The sequence below is a fragment of the Schistocerca gregaria genome, chromosome 8 (assembly GCF_023897955.1).
Source record: "Schistocerca gregaria isolate iqSchGreg1 chromosome 8, iqSchGreg1.2, whole genome shotgun sequence".
Classification (NCBI taxonomy): domain Eukaryota; kingdom Metazoa; phylum Arthropoda; class Insecta; order Orthoptera; family Acrididae; genus Schistocerca; species Schistocerca gregaria.
In genome coordinates, this window is record NC_064927.1 from 249,644,515 (window position 1) to 249,661,593 (window position 17,079).

Consider the following 17,079-nt stretch of genomic DNA (forward strand, 5'->3'; position numbering starts at 1 on the left):
TAGTGATACACCCAGCACTCGTCCATAGCGATTAGGCGACAGACGAAACCATCTGGTTGGCCTGACACAACTGCTCTCTCTGCTGACTCAGTTTGGAGGGCTTTTTAAGTGGGGAATCAGATGTAGGGGTGGTGAGAACAAACATTTAGTAATGCATACTTTATTCACAGCAAGTTTTTTACAATTTTGGTGAGTTCGTTGCATGACCTGTTTCTTACATTCCTGTTAGATTAAAATTTGTTTTCTCCTTCCCATAAACATAGAAATTCTGAGTAAATATTTCTAAAAGCCTCCTAACGTTCTTTTACTGTTGATACAGTGAAGATGATCGACGGAATAACAGGCCTGGTGTGCAGTGAACGTCAAAAAGTGTGACTCCACTAGTCATCTGGCACCTGGTTGACTGGGGTTCGATTCCTGATACTGTCTCTTTGGTAGGAAGACTGGAACAGTGTGCACTCAGCCTCATGATGCCAACTGAGGAACTATTTGAATGAGAAATAGCGGTTCACAGGCCTGCAAACCCTATACTGAATGAGAGAAAGGTGTGCTTACCGTATCTCTCTTGCATACATCTGCATATCCTGTAATCTCTCCTGTCATATTCTCATTATAAGTAGATGAGATATTCAATGGTGACTGCAAAATTGTAGCACAATTTTCTTTGAATACAGGGTCTATAAATTTACTGAGCAGAGTTTTGAGAGAACAACGTCATATTTGTTCGAAAGACGCCTGTTAAATTTTTTTGGGCATTTCTATTACACTTTCATGTGGAGAATACCGACCTGTTACAATCTTAGCAGCTCATCTCTGAATTCGTTCAAAGTCTGTAGTCACGACTACTTAATAATGACTCCAGACACCAGAACACTAAGTTACGATTGGTTGCAATAGTGTTTTGTATGGGACTTCCTTTACAGAGGCACTGAATTTTCGCAGAATTCTTCCAACAAATCCAAGTCTTCCAACTGCCTTCCTTAATACTAATTTTGTGTAATCGTCCCATTCCACATTGCCTCTTGGCACTACCACCAAGACTGACTCTGGACACTTTTGGACATGTCCAGGCCACTATGGTCACAGACAAGACTGCCAGGGTGGTCCACTTGTGAATAAAAGGGTAGTGCTGTATAAGTGTTGTATAAGCTCGAATACGGAAGACGAAAACTTTTCTTGTTGTTGCACGCTCACCTGAACTGTAAGACGATCCTGAGTAGCCAGCAGAGTAGCCAGACGAGTAGCCCCCAGAGTATCCTCCAGAGTAGCCAGTGGCGACGACGGCAGGTGCAGCGGCGACTACAGGAGCGGCGGCGACCACAGGGGCAGCGGCGACTGCAGGGGCGGCCACCACGGACTTAATGGCCGAGGTGTAGGAGGTGGCAGCAGATCCCGCATAGGCCCTGCTGGCGCCGGAGTAGCCAGAGTAGCCCGCACTCACCACGGCCGGCGCGGAGTAGGTGGCCACTGCCGGTGCCGCGTAGGCGGCCACGGCAGGTGCTGCGTAGCTCGCCACTGCTGGCGCCGAGTAGGCTACTGCAGGGGCTGCTAGAGCTGCCGTCTGCACACAGATGTGCATTGGGTAAGAAGGGGAGGTGTACATCACCTAAGTTACTGTAGTTAATGAAGGTAGAAAATATAATGTTCACTAATGGACCTTCGAGCTATTTGCTACACAGTCTTACTCGCATAGCTGTGAGAATATGCACTCCTGGAAATGGAAAAAGGAACACATTGACACCGGTGTGTCAGACCCACCATACTTGCTCCGGACACTGCGAGAGGGCTGTACAAGCAATGATCACACGCACGGCACAGCCGACACACCAGGAACCGCGGTGTTGACCGTCGAATGGCGCTAGCTGCGCAGCATTTGTGCACCGCCGCCGTCAGTGTCAGCCAGTTTGCCGTGGCATATGGAGCTCCATCGCAGTCTTTAACACTGGTAGCATGCCGCGACAGCGTGGACGTGAACCGTATGTGCAGTTGACGGACTTTGAGCGAGGGCGTATAGTGGGCATGCGGGAGGCCGGGTGGACGTACCGCCGAATTGCTCAACACGTGGGGCGTGAGGTCTCCACAGTACATCGATGTCGTCGCCAGTGGTCGGCGGAAGGTGTACGTGCCCGTCTACCTGGGACCGGACCGCAGCGACGCACGGATGCACGCCAAAACCGTAGGATCCTACGCAGTGCCGTAGGGGATCGCACCGCCACTTCCCAGCAAATTAGGGACACTGTTGCTCCTGGGGTATCGGCGAGGACCATTCGCAACCGTCTCCATGAAGCTGGGCTACGGTCCCGCACACCGTTAGGCCGTCTTCCGCTCACGCCCCAACATCGTGCAGCCCGCCTCCAGTGGGGTCGCGACAGGCGTGAATGGAGGGACGAATGGAGACGTGTCGTCTTCAGCGATGAGAGTCGCTTCTGCCTTGGTGCCAATGATGGTCGTATGCGTGTTTGGCGCCGTGCAGGTGAGCGCCACAATCAGGACTGCATGCGACCGAGGCACACAGGGCCAACACCCGGCATCATGGTGAGGGGAGCGATCTCCTACACTGGCCGTACACCTCTGGTGATCGTCGAGGGGACACTGAATAGTGCACGGTACATCCAAACCGTCATCGAACCCATCGTTCTACCATTCCTAGACCGGCAAGGGAACTTGCAGTTCCAACAGGACAATGCACATCCGCATGTATCCCGTGCCAGCCAACGTGCTCTAGAAGGTGTAAGTCAACTACCCTGGCCAGCAAGATCTCCCGATCTGTCCCCCATTGAGCATGTTTGGGACTGTATGAAGCGTCGTCTCACGCGGTCTGCACGTCCAGCACGAACGCTGGTCCAACTGAGGCGCCAGGTGGAAATGGCATGGCAAGCCGTTCCACAGGACTACATCCAGCATCTCTACGATCGTCTCCATGGGAGAATAGCAGTTTGCATTGCTGCGAAAGGTGGATATACACTGTACTAATGCTGACATTGTGCATGCTCTGTTGCCTGTGTCTATGTGCCTGTGGTTCTGTCAGTGTGATCATGTGATGTATCTGACCCCAGGAATGTGTCAATAAAGTTTCCCCTTCCTGGGACAATGAATTCACGGTGTTCTTATTTCAATTTCCAGGGGTGTAGTTATGTAACTAATTGGGGCGATGCAGTCATACACTTTCCTTTTGCTGTGCTACTGGGGAGAGAGACAGACAGAATGATGGTGAGTTAGAGGTTGGGAACTTGCTTGTCCTGTAATTTGCAGCTGGTGGTCGTTGAAATTGCAATAAAGTTGTAACACCACCTTCTGGAGTTCTCATAAACATTATCAGAAATCACTCTATCTAACTCCTAACTACACAAATGTCAGTGCAGCCACTGTCAGCACAGGAAAGTAGATGCGAAGTGCCTCTAAAAGGTGCCGACACAAAGTAACGACAGCTGTGCTGCCGAGGCAATAGAGATGTGAACTGTAGCTCTGCTTAGTACTGATATCTCATCTGACTGTCAGATTGGGTCTCCTAGAGTCGTTGAACAGGTGCAGTGGAACTGAGCTCACCCTGAGTGCGGCGCCGGCCGAGTAGGCTGCTCCGGCGGAGTAGGCGGATCCAGCCGAATAGGAGGAGCCTGCCGAGTAGCTGGCGACTGCGGGGGCGGCGGCGGCGGCGACTGCGGGGGCGGCGACGGCGGCCAGCGGCAGGTGTCCGCACTGCGTCGTGTGCGTGTGGTGCGCGAGGTCGTGGTCGTAGTAGGCCGAGGCCAGCGCCAGGGCGCAGCTGAGCATCACCTGCAACAGCCGGGATGCAGAGGTCAGCGATCTCCACCAGAGCACCAGCAGCAGTGCTGGCTTACTGTTCACTTCAGGAAGTATGCGCTGCAGCTGACATGTGTTACACGGGACTGTATATCTGGCCCACATAGAAAAGTTCTCCATTTGGCTCACAGTCCACGAACATTCGAGCTCGCCTTGTCGTGTGTTAAGTTGCAATAGAGTCTATAGGAGTCTTCCTCCATAACTGAGTGATCAGCTTGACTGACTGCCACCTGGTTGACTGGTGTTCGATTCCTGATACTGTCTCTTTGGTAGGAAGACTGGAACGGTGTGCACTCAGCCTCATGATGACAACTGAGGAACTATTTGAATGAGAAATAGCGGTTCTCAGGTCTGCAAATCCGACACTGGCCGAGAGACTGGAGTGCTTACCCTGTATCTCTCCATACACCGTGCAAATGACGCCATTCGCAGAGTATAAAACATCGGTCGGTCGGTCCCTAATCGTCCGTCTGAGGCCAGAACGGTGCTGCTACGACAGTAAAACACTGTACGCAGGCAGAGCTGCGAAGATTCTACAATTGCTGCTGACTCTGCACGTAAAGAAACTCTACACATTCCGTATAAATAGTTGAAGAGACGCGTTACTTATCGATCACGCTATTGGCGACAAACCTCTGGAAACAGTAAGGTACCTAAAGTAGGTTGACCACGTAAAATTACTACGAGAGATACTTGAGTATTGTTTTTAGTTTGAGACCCTTACTAGGTAGGATTAACAGAGAGAGAAGATCGAACGAGAAATGGCTTGCTTCGTCACGGGATCGTTTGCTACGCATTACTGGGACGCTTAAAAATTCCAGTGGCAAACCTTCAAGATAGAAATTTATGTAGCACTGAGAGATTTATCGGTGAATTTCTAAGAGCATGTGTAAGAAGGAGAGTCGGGCCGGGCAGCATATTACTTTCTCCTACATGTCTCGTGAAATGAGCACGACGTCAAAATCAGAGAGTTGGAGCTCATACGGAGATTTATCAACAACCATCCTCCACAAGCATCACTAGCCTATGGATCAGGGAAGGTTGGGAACTGATAGTGATGCCGGAAGTTCCCTCTGCCGCACACCGTAAAGTCTCTTGAAAAGTATTGATCTAGATGTAAAGTAATTCTAGCTTCTTCTGACGATTGCATGCATTTAAAAAGTGACAGAAACCTTGTGATCTGTGTTTTCGTTCCTAAGGAGCTAATTTGCAAGGTGTGTGCACTACAAGATTTAAATTAGATGTAACAATTTTAGTTAATATACGAGGGACGTTCCAAAAGTAAGTTTCGTCCTTGTTTTTGAAAAAAAATAGGTGGTACACTAGGTGTCGAACAAACATCATATGAATCCTCACCCATTGTTGATTCAGCAACGGAAGTGGTGTCAGCTGAGGAGGAATGAGGCATGCGCAAAACTCTGAGGAAGAGAGAGTAGCGGCAGACCGGCGAGTCCGAGACTATTCGAGGACAAATCTTGATGGTATACAGATGTATGCCGACAACATTGTCACCAGTGTAAGTGCGTACTATTATCCAATATGACTGAACATGTGGGACTAATGTATTCATCTTCTGTGCACGCCTACAGACCGTGTATGGTGAAGAGGTCATGTTTCTTCAAATGGTTTGTCACTGGTGTTGCATGTTGAGAGAAAGAAGGCAGAGTGCGGAGGATAAAAGTCGAAGTTGGCGTCCGTCCACATCCTCGGATGAAGGCAATATTGCTGCAGCAGCAGTGGTGTTAGCAGACAGGCGCATAACGGTGTCAGACGTATTGGCCGTGCCCATCACATGTCCCATGATGTTTTGGGTTACCTAAAAGAATCTGCAAGATGGCTGTTGAGTCCTCCTGAAGCCAGACCATAAGGATGCAAGAATGGGGATCAGCCTCGATCACTTGAAGCGGTACGTGGGAGAGGGAAATGAGTTCCTTTTCGGTATCATCACAGGGGTCAATACGGAGGTGCAGCATTTTACCCCAGAATCCGAGGGCCCCCTATGATGTGAAAGCATCTCAGTTCACCAGCGAGGAAAAAATTGAAATTGTTATCCTCCAATGGAAAGGTTATGACCATAGTGTTCTGAGACACGGTTGGTGTGATTCTCCAGCACTGGACCATCAATGCTGCACGCTACTGCGACAAGCTCACCAAACTCAGATCCACCATTCAACAAAAGAGACGAGGGCTCTTGAGTGTAGGTGTTGGGCGACAACACACAACCACACACAGGAAGTCTCACACAGGACCCGATTTGTCGCTGCGTATGGAAGAGACTGGATCACGCGCCCTACAGCCCCCATATTGTACCCTGTATTTAAAGCTGCACTTTCGGAATGTCATCTGCAAATCAGTGCTGAGGTTGTGCAGCAATTCCTTGAATGGCAGGGCGTCGAGTCTTGGCAGAGTGGTTTCTTCAAAATGACTGCGCGCTACGACAGGTGTCCCAATGTCTGTGCCAACTGTGTCGGAAAAATAGTGCCAAGTTTATAGTTCGTGGTGCATGGTGTATTTGTTTTTGGAAATAACGTTTCCAAATGAAAAACAAAGACGGAACTTTCGTAATGTCCGTCGTACTTCGGGAACTGCTGGATACCGAAGCAGAGCGTCGGCCGCTTTGCTATCGTTTACGGTCTGTTCGACCTCCAGCGACAATCGGCCTTGACAGCCAGCTGCCACAGCACGACAGCCAGGAGTAAGCGAGCACATTGGCCTCGCCTCGCAACTTCTCAATTCATTTGCGCGTGTGCTGGCGGTGACGGCGCAGGTGCGCCGACCACCGGCGGCCTACAGTGGACACTCGGCGTCTCTGGAATGTCGCTCCAGTCTCGCCGCCGCATTCCGGCTCGCCGCACACCACCTGTCTTCTGCACCTATGACAGACCACCGCCTGCGATGTACTGCCCTATCCCCACCCCCTTTCCTAATGCGCCTACGTGGCCTAAAGGGAAAATTCCTTCTCCAGGAAGTAAGTTTCTCTAGAGCAGCAAACGGAAAGAAAGTATATCTGAGCAAATGTATCCGAACACTTGGATGAAACGCGGAACTGATCACTAGATGTCTCGAGAGGTGGACCCATCAGTATAAAAGGAGGCGAGGAGTACTGTGTTCCCAGTAGGGGGGCGTGGTCCACCAAGTGGCGACTCAAATTTAACGCCGCCAAGAACCAGGCCGTAGTCTTCACTCGGAGACGGCTGCCTCCTGACCTGCCGCCTGTCTCGATCTCGGGAGCCCCATCCCGTGGTCACCGACAGGCGCATACCTCGGTGTGACGCTGGACATCTCACCTGGCTGCCGCACATCCGCGACATCGGGGGCGGGCGATTGGGCGTCTCCGGGCGCTCTACCCGCTGCTGAACCCCTCATCCACGCTCCCCCCTCGGCACGGCCTGCCCGTGTACTTGGCCCTCATCCGGCCGGTGCTCGAGTACGCCGCTGTTGTGTGGGGGAATGCCGCCCCATCGCACGTTGCGATGCTCCAGCGTGTCCAGAATCGGGCGCTACGACTCGCTCTCCACAAGCCGCCTCGTTACTCCACGAGGCTCCTTCATGAGGAAGCTGGCGTCCCGTTGCTGCGGGATCGCTTCAGACAGTCCGCCAGGGTGTTCTATGTCTCTGCAGAACACTCTGGCAGTCGTCTTATACGCGAACTGGGTCACCAAGTCCACCGCAGGCCAACCACGCGTTGGCCTGATCTGCTGCGGGAGTAGTTTCTCCCGCAGCCTCTATGACGCATTTGACGCAGCGTCCGCCCCCACGTGGCCGCTCCCGTAGGCCAGTCCTAACAGTGAGGCCACACAATAGTTCTTGAGGTCCACGCAGGAACAGCAGCTTCGCTGCTTAGCCTGTCTCCCTCCTGGTAGATATAACCAGAGATTTGCAGTGCAGTGCAGTGCAGTGTGTTCCCAGTAGAGGAGCAGTAATACCAAAATGGGCCGGTCAGCAGAGTTCAGTAAGTTCGAACTTGGAGTAGTTATTGGAGAGCTCCTGAGTAACAAATCCATCAGGCATATTTCAACCCTTCCAAAGCTTTCTACATCGACTGTCGGTAATGTTACTGTTAAGCGGAAACACGAAGGAAGAAGCACAGCTAAATCAACACCTGGCACTCCTCATGCTCTGGCGAACAGGAACCGTCTAGCAGTGGAGAGGATGCAAAAAAAAAAAAAAATGATGGCACGAAATGAGCGAAAGGAATCTCCCAAAGTACTACCAGCGGACCAGCTAGTACAACGACTGTGCATTAAAGAATATGTTAAAGGGAATGTGGTAGAGTGGTGCAACAGCTCGTCATTAGTCGTACATTCTGTAGCCGAAGCTGGTGTATAGCGCTACACCACTGGGCTCTGGATGATTGGAAACTCGTGCTTTGCAGTGGTAAAGCACGCTGTAGCCTGTGGTAATCAAATGGAAGGGTTTGGGTTTGGTGAATTCCTTGAGAACGCTACCTGCCGCCATGTGTAGTATCAGTAGTGAAGTATGCATTGTGTTACGGTATGGCTGTGTTTCTTGCGGTTAGGGTGTGATCCCATTATTGCGCTTAAGTAAACGCTAAATCAGGAAGGATAGGAACACATTTTAAAGCACGGTGTACTGCTTGCAGTAGAGAATCAGTTCGGAGGAGATTATAGTTTGTATCAGCAAGACATTGTACTGTCATGAAACATTATGTACGAGGCAGTATGTGGACAGTAACATCCCTGAAATGGACCGGTCTGCCCAAAATTCCGACCTGACCCCAATGGAACACCTCTGGGACGAGTCAGATTGTTGACACGTTCCAGACCCCAGTGCTTAACACCGCTACCTTCTCTGGTTTCGACTCTTGAGGAAGAATACACTGTTAGTCTCCAGAGACACCAGTCAGCTATATTGAAGGTTATCACAACAGAGTTCAAGCCATCATAAAAGCCAAGGGTGCACACGCCCCATGTCAATGTTCACTTTCGATCATATAGTGCACTTTCATGGACAAATAAATATTGGAACAGATACAGCAACCGTCAACGTCATTATCATCGTCATCATCTTTTCATATCCACAGCTGGATAAATGCCTTATTATACTTTTCCTTATTGTGCAGTTTCTGGCTACACCCATCCATGTTGGACTTGTATGTTTTCTAATGTCAGCTACCCACCTTCTAATATGACATTTTTTCTTATTTTTGGAGTCCAGCAAGGACCTTTCTTGCTCCATATACTATCCATTTGCCAGGCTACACGTCACACTCATCGTAGTTTTTATCAGTGGTCATATTTAATTTGGATATGAAGTGGAACGACCTCGTAAAACAAATCTCTGGAAAAGCAGATTCACTGGAAGAATCCTCAGGATGTGTAGTCCTCCCACGAAGGAGGTACTTCACAAAATCCTCATTCGACCGATAATTGAATTTTTCCCGTCAGGGTGGGACCTGAACGACGTACGACTGATGGAAGAAATAGCTAAGATTCAAAGTAGTGTAGTACGTTTCGATACAGAATCATTTATTCAACGCGAAAGCATCCCGGAGATGCTCAGTCAACTAGACTGGCAGACGCTACAAGAGAGGCATTTGCATTTACTATTAAAATTTCGGGAGCGTATGTTCCCAGAAGTATGAACCAATATACTGTTTTCTCCTGCGTATATCTCGGGCAAAGTGCCTGGAAGGTTCGAGCCCACGCAGAGACTCATCAGCAATCGAAACTGGAAGTTTTCACATTTGAGTTACTGAAAACAACAGAAGGAAGATTAAGACTTTAACGTGCTGCCTACGTCAAGGCATTAGAAACCACGCACAAGTTTGGATTAGCGAAGGATGAAGAAGTAAATTGGCAGCGCCCTTACAAAAATAAAGAAATAAAATAAAAATCCCAGCACTTACACTGAGAGATTTAGGACGATAACGGGAAACCTAAATCTGACTCTCTGGACAGGGAGAATTTTAAACTGCCGTCCTGCGCAATATGGGGACTGCCAAATTAAAAACTATATGGTTCAAGAGACGTTTACAAGTCTCAGAGACCTCTGTGATGTATATTTACAAACTGAAGCAACGATAGCCGGCCGCTGTGGCCGAGCGGTCCGGAACCATGCGGCTGCTACTGTCGCAGGTTCGAATCCTGTCTCGAGCATGGATGTGTGTGATAGGTCAGTTATGTTATGTTATGTTAAGCGGGGACCTAGAAACGAAGGAGAGGCTCCGTCCCCGCCCGCCGCAGCCGCAGTGGTCCACAACCCCACGACGACTGCCGCAGTCCACTTCACCCCTCCGCCGCCCCCACCCCGAACCCAGGGTTATTATGTGGTTCAGCCTCCGGTGGACCCCCCAGGGAACGTCTCACACCAGACAAGTGTAACCCCTATGTTTGCGTGGTACAGTAATGGTGGTGTACGAGTACGTGGAGAACTTGTTTGCGCAGCAATCGCCGACATAGTTTAACTGAGGCGGAATAAGGGGAACCAGTCCGCATTTGCCGAGGCAGATAGAAAACCGTCTAAAAACTAATCACAGACTGCCCGGCTCACCGGAACTCGACACAAATCCGCCGGGCGGATTCGTGCCGGGAACCAGGCGCTCATTCCCGCATGGAAAGCCGTGCCTTAGACCGCACGGTCAACCGGGCGGCTTAGGTTGGTTAGGTTTATTTAGTTCCAAGTCTAGGAGACTGATGGCCTGACATGTTAAGTCCCATAGTGCTTAGAGCCATTTGACCATTTTTGAAGCGACGAACGAAAATTTACACCGAGAGCTGGATTCGCACCCGGGTCTCCCGCTCGACAGGTAGATGCACTACCCATTGTTCCCTGTTAGACTTTAAGGGGAATAACAAGTGGGCTGAAACGTGAATGGGAATTTTGATTCAGGAGTGAGGCGTGCTAGCGTAGTTCGTGCAGTTATGCAAGGCTACTGTGCCAGGGCAGCGTAGTGGTTAGCACACGTGCCCAGTGAGCAGGGACCTGAGTTCGAGTCCCGACCTTTGCACAAATTTTCATTCGTCACTTCAGTCTGCACAAACACATGAGGGCTGTGTCTTACGACATCGCCAAGCCGCTCGGTTAGCAGAAAGTGGTTCGAATCCCGGCCTTTGTACAAATTTCCATTCGTCATTTCAAATGGTTCAAATGGCTCTGAGCACTATGGAACGTAACTTCTAAGGTCTCATCAGTCCCCTAGAACTTAGAGCTACTTAAACCTAACTAACCTAAGGACATCACACACATCAATGCGCGAGGCAGGATTCGAACCTGCGACCGTAGCGGTAGCGCGGTTCCACACTGTAGCGCCTAGAACCGCTCGGCCACTCCGGCTGCCTCGTCACTTCAGTCTGCGTAAACACATAAGGGCTGTGTCTTACGATTTCACCAGGACCCCCCCCCCTCCCCCCTCAGGGAACGTCTCACGCCAGACGAGTATAACACCCATGTATCCGTACCAGATAGGGTTGATAGAAGAGATAGAGAAGATCCAACGGAGAGCAGCGCGCTTCGTTACAGGATCATTTAGTAATCGCGAAAGCGTTACGGAGGTGATAGATAAACTCCAGTGGAAGACTGTGCAGGAGAGACGCTCAGTAGCTCGGTGCGGGCTTTTGTTAAAGTTTCGAGAACATACCTTCACCGAAGAGTCAAGCTGTATATTGCTCCCTCCTACGTATATCTCGCGAAGAGACCATGAGGATAAAATGAGAGAGATTAGAGCCCACACAGAAGCATACCGACAATCCTTATTTCCACGAACAATACGAGACCGGAATAGAAGGGAGAACCGATAGAGGTACTCAAGGTACCCTCCGCCACACACCGTCAGGTGGCTTGCGGAGTACGGATGTAGATGTAGAGTAGATGTAGGAGAAAGTGGCGAGAAGAATTTAGCAACAAGTAGGGACGCGCGAAGCAAAGCCAACCAGCTAATGACACGGACTCGCCACGAGAGCAAGAGAGGCACGGGACCCACCGCCGCTTTTTTGCTCGTTTCTCGCGGACGGGTCGTTCTCTGTGAAGGAGGTAATTAGAGTAATTAGGCCCTGTAGATCAGCGCCCGTAGCGGTAGCAGCTGCGGCTATAAATATGAATTAGCCGGCGAGCGGCGGCGCCGCCGCTGCCGCGGCCGCGACCTTGCCGCCCTGGTCACTGACTCTCCGGGCGAAGGGGAAGGCCGCGCCCGGCCGGTATGGCCCCGTGCGCATGCGCAGGGCGCGCGGCCTTGGCGGCGGCACCTGCTCCACGCTCCACTCCGCTGTCCGCAGGCGCGTAACCACGAACTGGGGCTGCCGGCAGAGGCTGCGGCGCTCAACTTGCGACTGGTATGGCACCGCAAAAGGCGTTAGAAAAGTGGCTCATAACTTGTCAGTCAAGGCAAACACTTTTCTAGGAACAGCAATACGCCTTCATTATTCATCTCTCTGATCTGCAGCTGTTGTGTTTCCTGTTCCGCCTTTTTGCAAACACACAAAAAATGTGTGAAATCTTATGGGACTTAACTGCTAAGGTCAACAGTCCGTAAGCTTACACACTACTTAACCTAAACTATCCTGAGGACAAGCACACACACCCATGCGCGAGGGAGGACTCGAACTTCCGCCGGAATCAGCCGAACAGTCCATGACTGCAGCGCCCTAGACCGCTCGGCTAAGCCCGCGCGGGTGCAAATACAGTTTTTACTGAAGAAGAGAAATTTGTTAACATCTAGTACAGATTTAAGTGTCAGGAAGTCGTTTCTGAAAGTATTTGTATGGAGTGTAGCCATGTATGGAAGTGAAACATGGACGATAAACAGTTCGGACAAGAAGAGAATAGAAGCTTTCGAAATGTGGTGCTACAGAAGAATGCTGAAGATTAGATGCGTAGATAACATAACTAATGAGGAGGTATTTAATAGAATTGGGTAGAAGAGGAGTTTCTGGCACAACTTGACCAGAAGAAGGGATCGGTTGGTAGGACATGTTCTGAGGCATCAAGGGATCACAAATTTACCATTGGAGGGCAGCGTGGAGGGTAAAAATCGTAGAGGGAGACCAAGAGATGAATACATTAAGCAGATTTGGAAGGATGTTGGTTGAAGTAAGTACTGGGAGATGAAGAAGCTTGTGCAGAGTAGAGTAGCATGGAGAGCTGCATCAAACCAGTCTCAGGACTGAAGACCACAACAGCAACATGTTTCAGCACCTCTGTGGCATCATCAGTGGGTTTTTGTTTATTGAAAACTTTAAAAAGCGAACACATTTTAGATAGACTAACAAAGTGAGGCCCAAAGAAAGTTTTTTTTTCGTTTTGCTTCTTACCGTGATTTTACACTAAGTGGTTTCGGAGGACTAACTGTATGGTGTCCTGCACTGACAGCTTGTCATCCCCAAACCGAACGATGTAAATGTGAATTTCATCATTGATTTAACATATCCATTGATTAAAATAATAAATAAATAAAATAAAATAGCTGGAGCTACGCAGTAGGATTGTTTCTGGACTAAATTTACGTCTGCTGGCGTCGTTCTTCGTAATGTACATTCTATGCATTAGGAACGTAGAGGCCGAGCATGACTCCCTTTTAATTCAACATAGCGTGTCATATTCTTAATATCTTCCGTACCCGCCAAGGTAGCCGAGAGCGTTAATGCACTGCTTCCTGGGCTAGGGTAGGCGCACCGGCCCTGGATCTAATCCGCCCGGCCGATTAACGACAAGGGCCGACGTGCTGGCCAGCCTGGATGTGGTTTTTTAGGCGGTTTTCCACATCCCGCTAGGTGAATACCGGGCTGGTCCTCATGTTCCGCCCCAGTTACAAGGCTCGCAGACATCTGAACACATTCGCACTATTCCATGGGTTACTCTCGACGCAGACAGTTGGAGTACACTAAATCCGTCCCGGGGGGTTACGGGGTGGCGGCAGGAAAGGAATCCGGCCACCCCTTAACCATTAACAGGCCAAATCCGATTAACGATGGCTGACCCTGCGTAACTGCGGGACAAGGCTCTAGCGATAGAATTCTTAATACCTTCCATAAGTTACAAATTTCTGTTGAAGTTATTGAAACAGGTTTTATCAACTTATTTGCGGAACAGTACTGTAGCACTGTGAGGACGAATGAACTCGTGTTACAAACTGTAGTCACTTTTTGCATGTTGTTAGATGTTAGTTACGTAGTTCGTTTATCAAATGTACGTCCATTTATCACAGTGTTGAATCGTGTCAGTGTTCTACATTTCTCAGTATACTACACGCTGCACTGTGCATTTGTAAATACGTTTAAGAGAAAGTTGATGATTTACTAATTTTACAGTGAACATTATTTATTATTACCGGTATTTATATCTAATTTGGTATGCAAACATGAGTCCTACGATGGTTCCAAGGGGCGGAAAATTGTAGAACAGCATGCCATTTTTTGGCTGTTTTCGATAATTGCAGAAATGACTGCTGTTATTTGTAAGAATACATATATCGTTACACATACGCTGTATCATCTCTGCTGGACCCAAGAGCACTGGTAGCGCGAAGTGGAGCATGGAAACGTTTGCGCGAATAGGGGCGCCAAATATTTAGACTATAATTAGTATTGCGCCGTATAGAATAGTATAGTTTTCTTTACAGCGACCGAACGGAATCGAAATGGCGATGGTTAATTTGTAGTGGAGAAAACGAATAGGTGCCTGTGAATGTACTTTGGGTAGAATATTCACGAACTCAATACAAACCCAGTGTTAATCACAAACTATTTATTTTTAAAATTCATTTTCTACCATTTTTAGTATTTTACCGACGGCTCTGCCTCCGCATGCGTATGTCACAAATATTGCTCACATATCTCTCTGTCAATCTCCTCTTTTGATGGCCTAAACAAACCTGTCCACTTTTGTGGCTCTTATCTACAAACCGCACTAATTGATATTGGTCCCGTACACTTGACGAATCTCTGTAAAGCGGGTCACATTAGTGGGAAATTTCATTCGTATACTGATTGCGTTTTCGCAGTATCATAGCAAATAATCGAAATTTGCCCCCTACTTTACCTACAACTTCGGTTTTTCGCTGTTTGAAGTGCACAGTTTTAAATATCTGTGTATTTAAAACGAGCTGTTATTCGTTGGTCATACAGATTTCCCTAAATCGCTGAAGGCTAATGCCGCGATAGTTCCTTTGGTAAGGCACAGCTGACTTTCTTCACCACCTTTGCCCTGTCCGGAACTGTGCTCCATCCTTAATAACCTCGTGCCATGCTGACGTGGAACCCCAAACTCTGATTTCAGAGGCACAGATGGTGGTAACAAAGGCGCAGTGGGAGGTTTCGGTGCTGTCCTCTTCCCTCCCTGCCGAGGACTCGTGTCGGGGCTCTGTGGTGACGGAACCGGTTCGCGCCCGGTCCTCAGACGCTGGCGCCCGTGTTGCGCTCCAAAATATCGTGGCGCTGCCGCGGCGGCTGTCAGCGCTGACAAATAGTTGCCGCTACCGCAGGCCCTCCTCCTTTTTTCGCCCGTTCTCTGCAACATCCTGGGGCTGCCGTGACGGGACCGACAGCCGATTACCGACGGCGGACCTCCTGCGATAGACCTACGGCGAAGCGTGACCGTTTCTGCGCCGCGACTTGATCCTCAGGGCGCTGTCAGCAAGTTCAGCATTCCTTTACTTCTGAGCGGCATCACGATAATTTGGCTGATAGTTACAATGAAACAGTCGAGATACACTACTGTCCATCAAAATTGCTACGCCACGAAGATGACGTGCTACAGGCGCGAAATTTAACCGACAGGAAGAAGATACTGTGATATGATGATCTTTTCAGAGCATTCACACAAGGTTGGCGCCGGTGGCGACTCCTACAACGTGCTGACATGACGAAAGTTTCCAACCGATTTCTCACTCACAAACAGCATTTGACCGGCGTTGCCTGGTGAAAAGTTACTGTCATGCCTCGTGTATGGAGAAGATATGCGTATCTTCACGTTTCAGACTTTGGTAAAGGTCGGAATGTAGCCTATCGTCATTGAAGTTTATCGTATCGCTACATTGCTGCTCGCTTGGTCGAGATCCAAAGACTGTTAGCAGAATATGGAATCGGTGGGTTCAGGAGGGTAATACGGTTCCCCTTGCTGGATCCCACTAGCATTCGAGATGTCAGGCATCTTATTCGCATGGCTGTAACGGATCGTGCAGCCACGTCTCGATCCCTGAGTCAACAGATGGGGACGTTTGAAAGACAGCAACCATCTGCACGAACAGTTCGACGACGTTTGCAGCAGCGTGGGCTATCAGCTCGGAGACCATGGCTGCGGTTACGCTTGACGCTGCATCACAGACAGTAACGCCTGCAATGGTTCACCCAACGACGAACCTGGGTGCACTAATGGCAAAAAGTCGTTTTTTCGGATGAATACAGGTTCTGTTTACAGCATCCTGATGGTCACATCCGGTAAACGCACATTGGAACCGTGTATTCGTCATTGCCATACTGGCGTATCACCCGGCGTGATGGTATGGGGTGTCATTGGTTACAAGTCTCGGTCACCTCTTGTTCGCATTGACGGCACTTAGAACAGTGGACGTTACATTTCAGATGTGCTACGACCCGTGGCTCTACCCTTCATTCGATCCCTGCGAAACCATACATTTTAGCAGGATAATGCACGACCGCATGTTGCAAGTCCTGTACGAGCCTTTCTGGATACAGAAAATCTTCGACTGCTGCCCTGGCCAGCACATTCTCCAGATCTCTCACCAATTGAAAACGTATGGTGAATGGTGGCCGAGCAACTGCCTCGTCACAATACGCCAGTCACTACTCTTGATGAACTGTGGTATCGTGTTGAAGCTGCATGGGCAGCTGTACCTGTACACGCCATTCAAGCTCTGTTTGACTCAATGCCCAGGCGCATCAAGGCCGTCATTACGGCCAGAGGTGGTTGTTCTGGGCACTGATTTCTCAGGATCTATGCCCCTAAATTGCGTGAAAATGTAATCACATGTCAGTTCTAGTATAATATATTTGTCCAATGAATACCCGTTTATCATGTGCATTTCTTCTTGGTGTAGAAATTTTAATGGCCAGTAGTGTAATTTACTGTTTATGACGGAGGCCGCCGATGGCGGACTACTGCGAAGCGCGAGTATTTCTGCACCGCAACTTGCTCTTCAGGGCGCTGTCAGCGGATTGTCATTGCTTCCGAAGTCCAGCACTCCGTTACTTCCGATCTTCGAAACGACGATTCGGCTGGTAGCTGCAATGAAGCACTCGAAGCTGTTTACTGATTATGACGCCGAACTCTTTAGTCGCGATGTACTGAACACCCTTTCAAGGA

General features: G+C 49.4%; 1 protein-coding gene across 1 annotated transcript in view; it reads right to left on the reverse strand.

The window, feature by feature from the left end:
• The window catches only part of LOC126284671 (fibroin heavy chain-like), an 87,467-nt gene that overhangs the window by 16,286 nt on the left and 54,102 nt on the right, over positions 1-17,079 (reverse strand). The window contains exons 2-3 of the mRNA XM_049983778.1: positions 3,547-3,774; positions 1,195-1,561 (exon numbers count right to left, since the gene is read on the reverse strand). Of these exons, the coding sequence (XP_049839735.1) occupies positions 1,195-1,561; positions 3,547-3,774 (595 nt within the window). The remainder of the gene's footprint in view (positions 1-1,194; positions 1,562-3,546; positions 3,775-17,079) is intronic.